Source organism: Pristis pectinata, chromosome 4 (genome assembly GCF_009764475.1).
Source record: "Pristis pectinata isolate sPriPec2 chromosome 4, sPriPec2.1.pri, whole genome shotgun sequence".
Classification (NCBI taxonomy): domain Eukaryota; kingdom Metazoa; phylum Chordata; class Chondrichthyes; order Rhinopristiformes; family Pristidae; genus Pristis; species Pristis pectinata.
Window position 1 is genome coordinate 88214741 of NC_067408.1, and position 17026 is coordinate 88231766.

Here is a 17026-nt window from a genome sequence, read left to right on the forward strand (position 1 = left end):
GCTACAAAAAGCAGTATCATCAAGTTGCTGCAATGCTTCACTCCTGTAAAACACATAACAGCCAAAATACGCTAATTATAGAGCAAATAGAATTTTAACCTTGTGGATGGGGTACTGATCAAATAAATTGTTTCCCCAAGATGCTCAAGCATGACTAAAGCTGCATACATCCAGCAAGAGTATGCCATTACACTCCTGTCTTTGTTGGTAGTAGAAAAACTGAGGATAGCAGTGGCAGAATACTTCTCGATTGACCTGCTCTCATAACCAAAGCATTTGTATGCTTGCCCAGTTTGTTTTCTGTATCCCAATAATTTGTTGGGGAATTAGGCAATACTTTTATTTGATAGTGATAATGAAATTTCTCAAATCATAGTGTCCAAAAGGTTGAAGCTGTTAATGATCAGATGGACTTAATGAAAATGCACAAAAACAAGAACCACCAGGAGATAAGTTCATGGGAAGTATGGAACTGCAAATGATTTCAGCAAGGAAGTGGGGGAAAAAAAGTGAAGCTATGAAGGATTTAAGCATAGAAGATGCCAAAAAAATCTGAACCATTGTTTGCCAAAAGCTTTCATATGCTTGGATACATGGGAGGGGGGTTATAGGTGAACAGAAGTAAGCACTGGACTGCATATGAACAGCAAAGTTTTGGTTAAACTGTTGCTTACAGAGAGTGGAAGATGTAAAGGTGCTTTAGAGCATTGCATTAATCACGTTTGGAAATGGCAAGGATGGTTGGCTTGAACAGCCAATGCACAAAGTTAGGGGTATTGATAGGAGATGATGGAGACAATGGAGTCAGATAGAAAGGGTTAAGGAGATTTTCCAAAGTGATTATACTTGATCACTAAATTCAAATATAAGAATTAGACACAGGAGTATGGCTCTTGGCTCACTCCTCAAGATAGACACAAATACAGAAATAATTACCTAAATTAGAATCATGCTGTAACCATTTCAAAAGTCAAGGATCTTAAAATTCCACATTTTCAGAAATTGAAATTTGACTGGAAAAAGTTCACATAGTCAAGCTGATAGTTATAGTGAAGCCACAACCAAAATCAAAACTTGTATGAACAATACAAGCAAATGCAGTACACATTAAACATAAAATAACAGGCAATAAAAGAAATCACAAAGATGGTTACAGCATGGAATTAGGCCAAATCCATACAAGAATAATATAGCTAGCCCTGTTCCCACCCTCTCCACACAGCCCCTGTAACTCATCTCATTTCAGAAGCCTATCAAGCTCCCTGTTGCACAATGCAATTTTATCTACCTTTACCAATACTTTTGGAAGTGCATTCTGAACATTAACCACTCATGAGACCATTAGATAAGACCACAGGATTTCACTCTCTAATGAAAAAGAAAATTCATTGTGTCATTTTTGGTTCCTGTTTCAATTACCTCCATTCTATGTCCCATAGTTCTTGATCCCTTCATCAATGGGAACAGTTTCCTCAAACTACTCCATCTATGTTCTTCATGATGTTACACACCACCATCAGGTTTCCTCACTACCTCCAATCTACTCACATAACTAACATCCCTCATTCCTGCAACTATCTTGGTAAATCTTTTCTGCTTTCACTCCAACATACTTAGATCTTTTCTAAAGTATGGTGCCATGAATTAGACACAATATTCAGTTTTGGCCAAACTCTTATTCTATACAAAATTTACACAACACTCTTGCTGTGATGCTCTTAACCTCGTTTTATAAAACTCTGGATCCTGTAATCAAAAACTCTTTCAATGACAGATGTCATCAAATGGGAAGGTTTTATGCCAAAGAAACCACAACTGGTTCTAATTATAGATTCAGCTGAAAGTTTTGCTTCAAGTTAATGAAGTCCAGACACTATTAAAATACACTCCAATTATTTGCAGACACTGATTGACCCAATATGCATTTTCAGCATTTTCTGTTTTAATCCCACAAGTACTTGCAGCCTACATTTCTAAAACTTGAGTCTCAGGCAGCAGTTAATGACTCAAGATTTAAATACCTTGCAATGTTTTAGGACCAACAACACTGCCAGCAAAAGTCAAAAGCAGAGGAAGAATACAGTTTTACAGAAGGAATCTATGGTTTCTACTTCTGTTGTAAAGAAATGCCAGCTGGCACCCATGCCAAGCATGTCCTACCTCTGATAACAGAGCTCCTCAAATGGATAGCATTTATAGCGCAATTGAAGTTTTAGAAACCTTGCATGTCTTCAAATGGGAAGCAGTGTAACACAGCATGATAATTTTTATTAATTTCAGTATATGGAATTACAGTGACTTGAGCTGACATTTGCTAGGTATTTCTTTTCTTAACTGGAAAAAAAGTAGAGCCTCATGTTAAATTCAAATTTTAAAAAAAAATCACTCTCTACCAACGAGAATGAACGGTGATCATTCTCATCTTCAGGTCAATTAAAATAATCAAGTTGAATTGCAGTTAACCAATAGAATGTAAAAAATGTTTGAACAATTTTAAGTTATTTTCATTTTAATGCTTTCATTAATAGTATTTGAATGCTACTCTTTTTGACACATTAAACAACTATCTAAGTCAGAAGCCCTGGTTTAGCTGCCAGTCAAGTTCCCCAACCCAACTCCACCCCTAGCAGTTCTGTGGGCAGGGCTCATTCTGTGGCACACCCTCCCTCACATCACCCCAATCCCAAAGTGAGGACGCTGAAAGTGACAGGGCCTTGCTAGTGCAGCTTTGGGAAGGAAGTTCTTGCCAGGAGATTTAGATTTTTTGTTAATGTACATGATTAAAAAATTGTTAATTTGCCTCGTGTTAATTGTACTAATTGTAATTAATAATTCTACCTTTAAAAAACACTACATTTTTGGGTACAACTGGGAGGCAAAGAAATTATATGGTTAAGTGCCTTTCCAATGCTTTTGTTCTGCTTATTTTCATCTCACCCCAAACCCTGAAGTACAAAAATAAAAAACACAATGACAATTTAAGCACTCCTCAATGACTCCTTGCTCTACCTCCACTTTTTTTTAAAAAAAACTCAATGTGCTGATGAGTATCCTTCAGGAGGTATTATATAATGTTTACTGATATTTTTCTTCTTCTGTTGGAGTTAATTTGTTCTCATATCAATGAGAATCAATCACTTCCTCCCTTCACCCTCTCCACCAGTTTTTGTTATAATATTCCTGAAGAAACTGTAGATTTAAAGTAGAAATGACAAAGTTGAGACTCTTCACCATCTTTAATAGGGATGAAATTCAAGCTTCAATTTTGTATCCAAGCTAGAAGTTACAAATCAGTATCTTTCCATTAGCACTGAGTACAGCATATTGAGATTAAATTCATTGTTTTCCATCTGAAGGTGTTGCTTGTTAACCATATCATAAAGTCAAAATAATTCTAAAGACATTTTAGATTGGGGGATGCATTAAACTCGGGTTATACAATTCTAACACAGAATTAGAAGGAATGAAAGAAAATTGAAAGGAAGAGGGAAAAAATAAGGATCAAAAAAGTGGATCAAATTCCACTCGAAATGTTAATATCTTAAGGTATTAATGAACTTTTGCATATTTACAGAATTTAGTTTACTTCAGATTTAAATATTCACAACTTTCACCTCTGCAGGCAAGAAATAGCAAAGTAAACATTGTACTTAATCAATGGATATACAATAAATGACGTTGGCTATACCATAACTGGTGTTGAATTGTATATAGAGTCATCAGAAGCTGCCATAAAACTTGCACCTTTATTGGTAATATAGGCACCCACTGTGAATTATTAGAAATGATCTTCGTGCATTCACATCTCTGTAGTATGCCAGTTCCCAATGAAGGGCAAGGCAAACAATGTTACAGATTCTGATGCTTATTCTTAAGCAACAAGCGTTTCATGAAATTTCAAATCATGAATCCCCTCCCATTTTAATCCATTTTTCCACCTTCTTCTGTGGCCTTTCTTACATCCTTAGTTCACCAGAAGGGATTCCTTCTGTGATTTATGAATGAATTTGTGGAGAAGAGTTCCTTTTACACTATGAGCAGCAAATCCTGACCTGCATTGTTTACCATAACATGAATAACTTTGATATTCATGGTGGCAGAGAAAAACCTTTACCTGTGGGCAAAGAAATAAGAAAAAGGAATGTGTTATTTAGTTATACAGCACATTATTGCACCAACATATTTTAGTGGCAATGAATAGATTCAAAACTGGTCTCCAACCATATAATAGGAATTTAAGGATAAGGTACATACCTGGCAACAGCTTCACTGTAAACGAAACCTGCATCTGCTCTTTTCACAATTTCGAAGCAGAGGTCTGCACCATCCATACTATAATAAAAAACACAAATTTAATAGCATATTTGAAACTACCAAATCTTAATTATCTACACATGTTGAAAGTTAGCGTAAGTTTGTCATACCATCCAGTACATAGATTAAAAGGAATATATATTTGTCTGCAACCATTTTGCATTGCATTACTGAGACCATAAGCAAACATAGCCCTTTTTTTTTACTGCCATGTACATGTCAATGTTATCTTAAGCTACTTAAACTGCTTCATCAATCAAACATTTTAAAAGTGATCTGTGAGTATGTAATTGCATGGTAGAATATAGAGGAAGGGCAGTTGAAAGGAATGAGGGGGCAATAAAATAAGATTAAAGTAGGATTAGTGAAAAATGGATGGTTTTTGGTCAATTATATACTCGGGACAATTTATAGTAGTCAGTTCACCTATTAACTTGCACGTCTTTGCAATGAGCATACTGTGGTTCAGCAAAGGGATGTAGATTGAGCAAGTGGTGGAGTTTAGTGTCAGAAAGTGTAGAAGACATACACTCTAGTAAAAGGAATCAAAGGCAGTTTATTATCTAACTGGAGTGAAACTGCATGCGAGTGAAGCACAGAGGGATCCAGGTGTCTTTGTACCTGAAATCGCTAAAAGTTAGCAGGTAAGTGCAACAAATATGAAAAAACAAGATGCTGGAAGAACTCAGCAGGCCAGCCAGCATCCATGGAGAAAAATAGACTGTCAACATTTTGGTGACATATCAGTGATGGAGTGGGAGTTGAAATGACTGGCAACAGGGAGATGCAGATCGTGGTTACGGACGGAGCGCAGGTGTTCTATGAAATAGTCACCTGTCAGTCCTCTGCCTCCTCCACTGGCAAGAGAAGTCCAAATGCAAACTGGAGGAAAAGCACCTCATCTTCCGTCTTGGGACCTTACAGCCTAATGGCTTGAACATCAAATTCTCCCACTTTCAGTAAACCAAACACCCCCCCCACCATGCCTCTTCTTTACTTCTCTTCCTTTTCCTAACCTCTTTTTTCTCTCTTGCCTATGTCTTTTTTCTCCCCCCCCCCCTCATGGGGCACCTGCCTCCATACCCGTGACCTATGCCCTGGTGGATCTGCTCTCCCCTCCTCCCCTGCATCTACCTATAACTATCTCTTATCTGTATCTACCTAGCACCACCTTGCGCCCATCCCGCCTCCCCTCTTTCGTCCACCTATCACTGCTCTGTTTCTCTCCCCCCACCCCCACACATTGGATTTCCCCTTTTCCTATCTTCAGTCCTGAAGAAGGGTCCTGACACAAAAAGTTGACCATCTGTTTTTCTCCATGGATGCTGCAGGGCCTGCCGAGTTCCTCCAGCATCTTCTTGTTTTTTCATCTAGATTCCAGCATCTGCAGTCCTTTGTTTCTCAAGTACAACAAGTTGTTCAGGCGGCAATGGCATATTGGCCTTTATTGTAAGAGGGTTGAAGCTTAGAAATAGTTTCAATTGTATCGAGTGCTGGTGAGGCTACACCTAGAGTATTCTTCAGAATTCTGGTCCCCTGACCTAAGAAATGATATAGTGGCATTGGATTCAGTGGGTCAAACAACCTGTTTGGGTGCTGTGTGACTCCATGTCTTATCATGTGAGGAAACAAGATAGTTTTGTCCAATCCATCCCTCTCTCACACTCCCTGAAACTTAAAACTAACTTTCCTCTCTTTCAGTTCTGGTGAAGGGTCCTTGACTATTTCTCTTTACAAGGAAATTGCATGACCCACTAAATATTTCCAAAGTTTTCAATTTTTTTTAAAACAACTCAAGAGAGGGAGCATTTAAATTGCAACAATTATGATCAACTGGCATAAATGTTTGAAAAGCAATTCATGTTGCAAAAGGAGAGCAGTGATAGGTGGACAAGAGGGAGGTGGGATGGGCACCAGGTGGTGATAAGTAGATGTACGTAACAGATAGTGATAGGCAGGTGCAAAGGAGGAGGGGAGAGCAACTTCACTTTCAATTCCTCTCACCTTCTACAGACCTATGGCATAGCCATGGGCACTCGCATGGGCTCCAGCTATGCCTGCCTCTTCACTGGCTACGGTGAACAGTCTCTGTTCAAGCCTACTCTGACCCCATTCCTCAACTCTCCACTACATCGACGACTGCATTGGTGCCACCTCTTGTACTTGTGCGGAAATCGACAGTTTCATAAATTTCACCACAAATTTTCACCCTGCTCTCCAATTCACTTGGATTATCTCTGACACCTCTCTCTCCTTCCTTGATCTTTCCATCTCAGGAGATTCCTTATCCACTGACATCTACAAACCCACTGACATCCACAGCTACCTCGATTACAGCTCCTCCCACCCCGTCTCTTGCAAGGATGCTATCTCTTTTTCTCAATTTTTCCACCTCATCTGCTCCTACGATGAGGCTTTCTACTCCAGGACATCCGAGATGTCCAACTTCTTTTCTAACCAGGGCTTCCCGTCTATGGTCGAGAGAGCTCGCACCCATATCTGTTATTTCCCATGCCACTGCTCTGATCCCCACCCCTCCCAGACCCAACAGGGATAGGGTCCTGTTTGTCCTCACATTTCATCCCACCAGCCAACGTATCCAACACATCTCTGCCATCTCCAATGGGATCCCACCACCAAGCACATCTTCCCCTCCTCATCCCTTTCTGCCTATCACGGGGACCGCGCTCTCTGCAACTCCCTAGTTTGCTCCTCCCCACCCCAGGAACTTTTCACTGCCCCTGCCAAAGGTGCAACACCTGCCCTTTCACCACCTCCATCCAAAGACCCAAACAGTCCTTTCAGGTGAGACAGAGATTTACCTGCACCTCCCTTAATATCATTTACAGCATTCAGTGCTCCAAGTGCTGCCTCTACATTGGTGAGACCAAACGAAGACCAGGTGACCGTTTCACAAAACAGCTGCGCTCTGTCCGTAATTGCAATCTGCATCTCCCTGTTGCCAGTCACTTCAACTCCCCCTCCCACACTATCACTGATATGTCAGTCCTCTGCCTCCTCCACTGCCAGGAGAATTCCAAGCACAAACTGGAGGAATAGCACCTCATTTTCCATCTCGGAACCTTGCAGCCTAATGGCACGAGCATTGAATTCTCCTTGCAGCCTAATGGCATGAACATTGTAATCCCCACAAACCTTCCCCCCCACCCCAAATCATGCTTCTTCTCTTCCCTTTGTCTTTTTTCTACCTCCTTTTGTTTTTCCTTTCTCTCCTTACTTTTGACCCATCTCCCAGTGGATCTGCTCTCCCCTCCTCCCCTGCAACTGCCTATCACTATCGCTTACCTACATCTACTTATCACCACCTTGTGCCCACCCCACCTCCCCTCCCCTCTGTCCACCTACCACTGCTCTGCTTTTCCCTCCTATATATTGGGCTTCCCTTTTTCTATCTTCAGTCCTGAAGAAGGGTCCTGACCAGAAACATTGACGCCTGGCCTGCTGAGTTCCTCCAGCATCATAGTGCTTTTCTTCTAGATTCCAACATCTGCAGTCCTTTGTTTCTCTCATGTTGGAAAAATATACTAACATTTTCATTGAGATTAATTCATAAATGTTGAATTAAGAATGTCAAGTATATGCATCTGCTGACTTGAATAAAGGATGGCCACAGAGGCCTGGCCAGCAATCGTCACATCCCGTGAAGTAATAAAGTAGCACTTTTAACAATAACACACTCCTCGCATGCTCAAGTCAAGAGTCGCCACATATAAAATTTAGGAGTGGAAAATCAAGCTACTTACAATTCAAAGACCATGTAGAGCATTCCATCTGAGCTGTAGGTTTCCAGTAATTCCACAATGTGTGGATGTTTCAGCATGTGGCAGATACTGGCCTCCCTCTTTAAATCTAAGAAAAGGAAAATATCACTTTAGTCATCTAGTTAAAATTTCATGGCCAAGTTGACCCATCATGTGTAAATAACAGGACTGTTAAGAATATTTAGAGATTGCAATGTTCTGGCTGTCACAAATAGTAAATCTTTAAACTACAAATTCTCCCATAAGCAGTATAGGAAGTGCACCTGTGCTCAAAATGAGTTATATACAGCTTTAATTTTGAACTGACAATCCAGCCCAAATCACTTCAAAGAGGTGCACACTCAAGAACAAAAGCACACAAGTGAAGATAGTTACATCAGAAAAGTTGAAACTACCAGCCTACTCCAAGTAGCAAACACAAGAGAGTTGACGACGATTCTTTATAAGACTGCTTTCAGGACATTTGGATTAGTCAGGTTAAGTTTTATAATTCTAGCACTGCCATGTACATTCCCAAACATCTCCAATTGCACATCAGCTTGAAACAATCAAAGGCTCAAAAAAGAGGGTAGGAAGCTCACAATCATTATGAACTGGATGAGCGCCACCTGTCATTGGTGTGGCAATATTGCTGTAGGATGATGACCGTAGTTTGGTCATGGACTATAGAATGCCTTCAACTCTGTGCCAATACTTCATTGAGAGACTGGTGTGTCCTCTCCACAGTGCAAGCCTGTACTGTCCAGAGATGAAGTTTCCCTCTGGATCTCCACTGGTGGAGAACACTCATGTTTGGCACAGACTTATTTGCAGGGGCTACCAAAAAAATTACTTTTTAGGCAGCAGTCTCAGGATTCCACTTAAGATTTTTTTAAAAAATCAGGGTATACTCCTACAATCTTCCCCTCTCCTCACAAGGCAATAGGGCTAATTGCTCACAACTAGGGATTTGGTTTGCGAACACCATAGTGTATGCACATACTGGTAGACCCATGCAGAAGGTGACAGGGTCGAGTACCCTAAGTTTCATATTCCACCTTGGTAGTCTCCAACCTGACGGCCTCTACATTGATTCCTCTAACTTTCAGTAACCCCTCCCCTCTTCCCCCCTCCCCCTTTGTTTTCCCTCATTCCTGTGGCCCCCTCACCCCTTCTCTTTCCCCTCTCCCGGCCTCACAACTTGGCCATCTATTCCTCACCTCCTTTATTCCATGGTCTACTGTTCCCTCCTACCGGATACCTTCTTCAGCCCCTTGCCTCTTCTATCACGTCTCAGCTTCTTGCATCACTCCCTTTCATCCCCCCTCCCCTACCCACCTACCTTCCCCCTCTCACCTGGATTCACCCATCACCTGCCAGCCTGTGCTCCTCCCCCTCCCCCCAACCTTCTTATTCTGGCTTCTGCCCTCTTCCTTTCCAGTCCTGATGAAGGGTCTTGACCCGAAATGTTGACTGTTTATTTCCCTCCATAGATGCTGCCTGACTTGCTAATATCCTCCAGCATTTTGTGCTGCCCCAAGTTTCTCTGAAGCTCTAGCCTGTGGCTACAAGGGCACCAGTTTCTGTTATCAAGTGAAAACACAACAGAGGACTTGCCAAAAGAAAGGTTATGCACAAATAGGGGTAACTTAATCAGTTGGCTCTCCCTTTTACCAGTACACTAGCACTTAAAAGCTAGCAGTTTTATGCTGGTTTTCTTCACCTACACACTTGATATACCATATTCAGCCTGTGGCACACTGACACAGGTAGAGGGTTATGAAAAGCAGTCACAAGTACAAGCTTGAAACTGGCATTAAACCTTACATATATTACAATAAACACTGTTCAGCTAATTGGCTGCACTGATTCACTTGCTGAATTTTGCTAAGATCGAAGGTAAAGGGACAGTACACAGTTAATAGCAAGACCCTTAACAGCATTAATGTACACAAAGGGATCTTGCAATCCAAGTTCATAGCTCCCAGAAAGCAGCTGCACAGGTCGATAGAATGGTAAAGAAGGCACATAGTATGCTTGCCTTTATTAATCGAGGCACTGAGTTCAAAAGTCAGAAAGTTATGTTGCAGCTTTAAAAAACTCTGGTTAGGCCTCATCTGGAGTATTGCATTCAATTCTGGTCACCCCATTATAGGAAGGAGGCTTTGGAAAGGGTGCAGAAGAGGTTTAACAGAATACCACCTGGATTAGAGGGCATGTGCTACAAGGAAATGTTGGACAAACTTGGATTGTTTTCTCTAGAGCAGCAGAGGCTGAGGAGAGACCTGATCGAAGTTTATAAGATTCTGAGAGGAATAGATAGACAGCCAGTATCTTTTTCCCCCAGGGTCAAAATGTCTAATACTAGAGGGCATGCATTTAAGATGAGAGGGGGAAAAGTTCAAAGGAGAAATGTGGGGCAAATTTTTTAAAAAAAATAGTGGTGGGTGCCTGGAACAGGCTGCCAGGGGTGGCAGTGGAGGCATTTAAGAGGCTCCAAGATAAACACATGAATGTGCAGAGAATGGAGGGATATGGACATTATGTCGACAGAAGGGATTAGTTTAGTTAGGCATTTAACTACTAGTTTAATTAGTTTGGCACTGTGAGCCAAAGTGTATGTTCCTGTGCTGTACTGTTCTATGATTCTACCTTGCTCCATGCTTCATTTTTGTGAATCCAGAAAGCCTAACTTGTTGGTTAAGAGCATCTTGGGTCCAGCTGGCAAGGCTCTGAGCTGTGCCAGGATTCTATCTGACATCATCAAACCAGACAATTCTTCCACATGAAACTGCTGATAACTTTTGACAGGCGACAAAGCCATGGTTGTGGCTTTTCCATCCACTGAAGCTGTCAAGCTCTTAGAATGTTCTCCGATATTCAGAAGTGTTCACAAAACAAAACAAGAAATAGACATTGAAACATGTAAAAATGTTCAGGTTCCCTGCATGAATGACTTCTTCCTGTCTCAACTATTTTATAATCTTATATAAATAGATGAGGCTACCATTTGCCCCACTATGCCCAAGTCAGCACTTGGAAGAGTTAAATCAAATAGTCTCAGTTGACTCTTTCCTCACTATCCTGCAAACATTTTTTTTCCAACTTCTCATCCAATTATCTTTTGAATATTACCCTGTTGTCAGGCATGGTACTCCACATTATAACAATTTGTTCCATGAAAGGAAGGCATCTGCAGGAGACCCCAGGTTCTCTACCCAAATCAATCACTCTGCAAATGTTAGAAACAGTTTCATATTATATAATCTACCAAAAACCCTTCCTGACTTTGAATGTCTGTTAAATCTCCTCTTGAATACTTTCTCTTATCTGGGGGGGGGGGGGGGGGGGGGGGAGGAAATTACAGTTTTTTCAATTTTATCCACATTTCTGAAGCTCTGCAATCCAGGTAATATTCTGGTCAATCTCCCCTGTATCTCTTCCAAATCCTGACATTCTTTTTGCAGTGTGGTAAATTGAAGTAAACGTATAATTTCCTCTAATGGGAAAAATGGATGTAGGTCTGAGATGGCCTTAAAGAAAAAATGGAAATGAATTCAATAAACAAAACTCCATGCTGTGACTTTCTACTGAGAAAAAATTCAGGAGTAGCCCAATTTTATATGAAGTGTATTAGATAAAAGAAGTTCTCTTTTTACCTGATATTTGTCTCCAATCATTATGTTCTAATGTCCTCTTCTCACCCATTCTTTTTCTTCCTCTATTCACTCTCCCCTTATTACATGTCTAACTCCTCTGCTTCCTTTTTCTTCTCACTCTTCCTGAATGGTCAACCCCTTATTTTTATATTGTGATGTCTGTTTCTAAGTAGGTCAGCCAAGGGAAAATCAACTCTGTTTCGAATACATCAAGCCCCTTAGAAATTTTATATGTTTGTGAAATCACCTCTTGTTCTTCCAAACTTGAGAAAATATAGGTCTATTTTGCTAAATCTCTTCTTGTATGGAAAATCTGCCATTGCAGGGATCAATCTACTGAACCTTTACTTCATTTCCTTTATCATAAGTGCCTCCTCCCTTAGATTGGCAGGTTAGACCGGTACTCAGAAGTCTTGATGGTCTCAACAAGGCCCTGCATGTTTGGGACGCCTCTATTCTTTAACCCAAATCCTCTTTCAATGAAGTCCAAGATATCATTAGTCTTTCTAATGATATTCTGAACCTTCATATTCACTTTGTGATTCGTGTACAAGAACACCCACATCACTAAGAACACCAACTCTTTTCAATCCCTCACCATTTAAAAAGTATTCCTCCTTTACTTCTTCCTACCAAAATGGATGACTTCATTTTTCAACATTATATTCCACCTGTCATGTGTCCATCCATTCACCAAGCCAGACAATATTTCCCTGAAGTCTTGCTGCATCTTCCTCACATCCCACACTGGCACCCACATCAGCTAAGTTGAATACATTAAAGTTGATCTCCTCACCCACGACTGATATAGATTGCTTACAGCCAGAGCCCCAGCACTGCTCACAGCAGTGGTCCCTCATGGGATTAAGCATCGTATTTAGGATTTTCATACACAGGATCATACTATTCAACTCCATTGGACAGAGACTGACACAAGGTATTCTAATAAGGCATATTTCAAAGAAAAAACACAGCAATAGAACATGAGAATACATTACTAACTCACTCAGCATACAGGCTCTGTTCCCATGAAAAAAAGTAACAAATGGAATCAGCACTAAAATAAGTCTTTATAGCATCACATGTAGAGAAACATATTACCAACAGTGCTGCTATGCTGTGACCATGGTGTGAATGCCACCACTCCCCACTGTTCAAGGAATCTGGGTGCCAGGAATCAGGCACGAATCCCTGCTGCACATTGCTATGTTGAATATTACAATCTCTCTCATCACCCCTTGCTGATGAAAGCTGCTGTCTCCCCTCCTCATGGTATCAGAGGAAGTGTCTCATAGAAAATAGAGCTGGAATAAATGGGTCCTTTTCAAAATGGAAGGAGGCAACTAGTACAGTACCACGGGAATTAGTTCCTGGCCACTAACTGTTCACCATTTACATTGATGACCTGGAGGATGGAAGAACATAAACGGTTTCCAAATTTGCTGAGGATACAAAAATAGGTGGAAGGTTTTGTTTAATTATTATTGTCACATGCACCAAGATACAGCAAAAAGCTTTTGTTTGCATGCCAAGCAGACGGATCATTCCATATGCAAGTACATCAAGGTAGTAAAAAGGAAAACAGAATGCTGAATATAGAGTTACAGTTACAGAGAAAATGCAGTGCAGGTAGATAAGTGCAAGGGCCACAGCTAAGAAGGTTGAGAAATCAAGAGTTTATCTTTTAGCACAGGAGAGGTCTGTTCAAGAGTCTGATGAAAGCAGGATAGAAGCTGTCCTCGAGCATGGTGGCATGTGCTCTTAAGCTTTTGTATCTTCTGCCCGATGGGAGGGGGTAGAAAAGAATGACCAGGGTGGGAGAGGTCCTTGATTATGATGGCTGCTTTCCCAAGGCAGGAGGAAATGCAGACAAAGTCAATGAAGGGAAGGCTGGTTTATGTGATAGACTGGGCAAAGGGAGTTCACAACTCTTTGCAATGTGATAAGGCTATTGTCATATTCAAAGGGGATATAGATAGTTTTAATGAGTGGACAAAAAAAACTGGTAAATAAAAAAAGTTAATGTGGGGAAATGTGATGCAATGCACTTTAGTGAAAGAAATCGAAAGGCAGATTATCTAAATCTAATCTAAATAGAGAGACTGCAATTCAGAGGTGTTCTAGTGCATGAATAAGAGCTAGCAGGCAGGTCAAAGAAATAGTTAAGATGACAAAAAGGTATTTTGATCTTCATTGCAATGGGATTGGAGTTTAAAAATACCGAGGTTTTGTTGCAATTGTACAGGATGTTGGTGAGGCTTCACCTGCAATACTAAGCAGAATTTTGGTCCAGTTACCTTAAAAAAATCGTAACATTAGAGGCTGTATAAAGGAGATTCACCAGGCTAATTCCTGGGATAAGAGGGTTGTCCTACTAAGAGATACTAAATAATTTGGGCCTATATTCCTTGGAGTATAGAAAAATGAGGGGTGACCTCGTTCAAATATACAAGACTCACAGGGGACTTGACAGCATAAATGTAGGGATGTTTTCACCAATGGGAGAGAGTTGAGCAAGAGTACATAACTACAAGACAAGAGGCCAATCACTTAAAACTGAGGTATGTAGAAATTTCTTCTCAAGAGGGTAGCAAATCTCTGGAGTTCTCTGCCCTGGCAGGTGGTGGATTCTGGATCATTAGAAGTATTTAAAGTGGGGGTGGGTAAAAATTTGATAGGTAAATGAACAGAGGGGTAAGGAGAAATGGCACAGAAAAGGAGTTGAGGCCAGCACAGATCAGCCATGATCATAATATATGGCGGCACAGGCTTGAAGGGCCCGATGGCCAACTCCTGTTCTTATTTTCTTGTGTTCTTTATTTAGCTGCACAGTTATCCTTAGCCTGTAGACTTCTCTACAGTAGCAAGCACCAATGAGCACATTAGCACAGAGATGGGAAGACAACAACTTCCATCACTTCCAAAAAGAGATTATGGAGAGACCATAGTGTAATCTGTCATGGAGGAAGTGCTGCCAGTTCCTAACCGTGGCTTGCATTCAATAATCCAGCTAGGATGCAGCCCTGAACTCCACATCTCAGCAGTGAACAGTGACGTCATTTGCCTCAGCTCAGCCAACACCAGTATTCACAGCCTCTTCACACTGAACCAAGGGTGATTCATTGCTGTGGAGGTGTCAGCATGGAGAGAGGTACTCTCAGCAGGTTCTTGGCAAAGCAGGTGGGCTGGGTTGCACATCATATTTTTGGCACAATAACTCATAGCCCAAGACATGTTTTCTGGAAAGTGGGGCAAGAAGAAATACCAGTGAGTGCTCAAAATCCACTACATCGATTTAGTACTCTCCAGGGTAGTGCTAAGGCAGGTACACCAAATTAACAAGTGGATCTGAAAGGCAGGGAACACTGAATGAGGGAATTACCATGGTACATTATTGACACTGGCCTCGTTCTTGTAGTTCATGGAGAAATCCCATGGCTTGTTACAGACCTTGAAGAAAACTGTCCAAGAGAGACCTAGCAATTGATGCTGACAGGTGTCAATTCAAGGGAAGTGCTGGCATTCAACATCAGTGATTATCAGAGCTGCAAATCAAAATTAAAAATCCAAAGTACATGTTTTTTTAACTAGCATTTTAAAATCTTAGTTGTGCAAGCAAGATAATTATGACCTTCTTTAAAATATATTTTAAAACCCATTTTATTTTGAAAAATTTAACTAAAGGAACTGAAATCGACATATATAAAATTAGTTTTAACTAGAACCAGAGTGTTTGTTAACTGGTAATTGTGACTTGGTCAGCCATTCAGAGCTTTTCATGTATAAAATTTTAAAGGAATTTTAGAGAATCTATTATTACAGCACAGTCTTTGAAGAAGCACAAAATCACTAAAAGCAATTTCCAGATTTGAAATTAAAGTGCAGAATCTAGAGTTCCTGTAAATTTCATGGTGTAATGACTATGTACACAGACAGTTTAGTGTTTTATATCCACAATTCCCAACTCATTGACCTTATCAGCAAAAGCCACTTAGAAGAATGAAAATTAAAAACAAACTGCAGATTCTATATGTCTGGAATAAAAAATACTGAAATACTGCAACCGAGGAAAGAGAAACAGAGTTGATGTCTCAAGTCAAAGACCCTTCATTAGAACCAGGAACAAGATTTCTCTCTTTCCTTGTTCTGACCAAGGGTCTTTGAGTTGAAATGTTAACTGTTTCTCTTTCCTCAAATGTTGCCTTTTTGTTTCTGGTTAGAACAACGTCAGCTGAAAGATGTAGATGCAAACTTCATAAGAGTTACTCTCAAAAGAATTGTGTAGAGGAATGAAAAGCTAGGATTGGCTTTCTGTAAAATCCAAAAGGAAGAAATGGCCGTCTGACAACCGTGCAACTTTCGTAGACTTGCGCGAGGCACGTCATTATTACATCCCTTACACCATGACGAATTCCAATGAAATAAAATGTCAATTCCATGAAGAGCTTGATCATACAAAAAAAATATGAAATAGAATACAAAAGAACAATGGCTTTAAGTTTTGCTCACACTCAAGGTTGCTCAAACATCATGTTTAAACTTTCCGCATTCCCTTTAGCTTACCAGGTATCTCGAAAAGCCAAAGAAGAAAACTTCTCAGAGGCAATAATGGAATAACGTACTTGAAAAATTCTTCTCCAAGAGAGGTGACTAATGCAAATCCAGAAAATCATGTGGACCAAGTATTGTGTAAAGACATAATACCTAATAGAATATCTGGCTTTGTCAATCCCTTCTCTCCAGAAAGCTAAAAGAGAATCATCAGCCATCACAGGCTTATGAATCTCTGAAATGAACTGTCCAACACGCCATCAATTCCCACTCCTGTGCAGTTTAAACTCATCTCCACTGATCCTCCCTAATTTTAATCAAGAATAATCCATGAATAAGATTGTAATTGGCAAGCAATGTCATGTCCTTCATTTGTTTTGTTATTTTCAAGGACTACTGATAACAGTAATTATTCAGATACTTAAAAAGGATTTTTCCAGTTAAATATTATTGAAACCTTAATGAGGCCTCCTGCTGTTTCATTCATTCTCTTAATGCAGGTAATAAAATTAAGATGCAAATATAAGACTAAGCTCTTATCAAAGGAAATAGGCTAGAAGTGAAATTTTGTGAAGCTTAACTTGAAATTAAATATCCCAGTAGAAGCAGAAATAACTAATAAAAAAAGCAATTCTTGTTTTACTGCCACTACAAAACTCCATATGAATTCCATCTTTTAGTATCTGGACATTCATAAACATCCTCATTATAGCAAAGATCACTCTTTTCAGATGAACTAAA

The 17026-nt window shown here is 40.2% G+C and overlaps 1 protein-coding gene across 1 annotated transcript in view; it reads right to left on the reverse strand.

The window, feature by feature from the left end:
- The window catches only part of caska (calcium/calmodulin-dependent serine protein kinase a), a 234084-nt gene that overhangs the window by 166546 nt on the left and 50512 nt on the right, over positions 1 to 17026 (reverse strand). Inside the window, 2 exon segments of the mRNA XM_052013430.1 lie at positions 4255 to 4332; positions 8079 to 8184. Of these exon segments, the coding sequence (XP_051869390.1) occupies positions 4255 to 4332; positions 8079 to 8184 (184 nt within the window).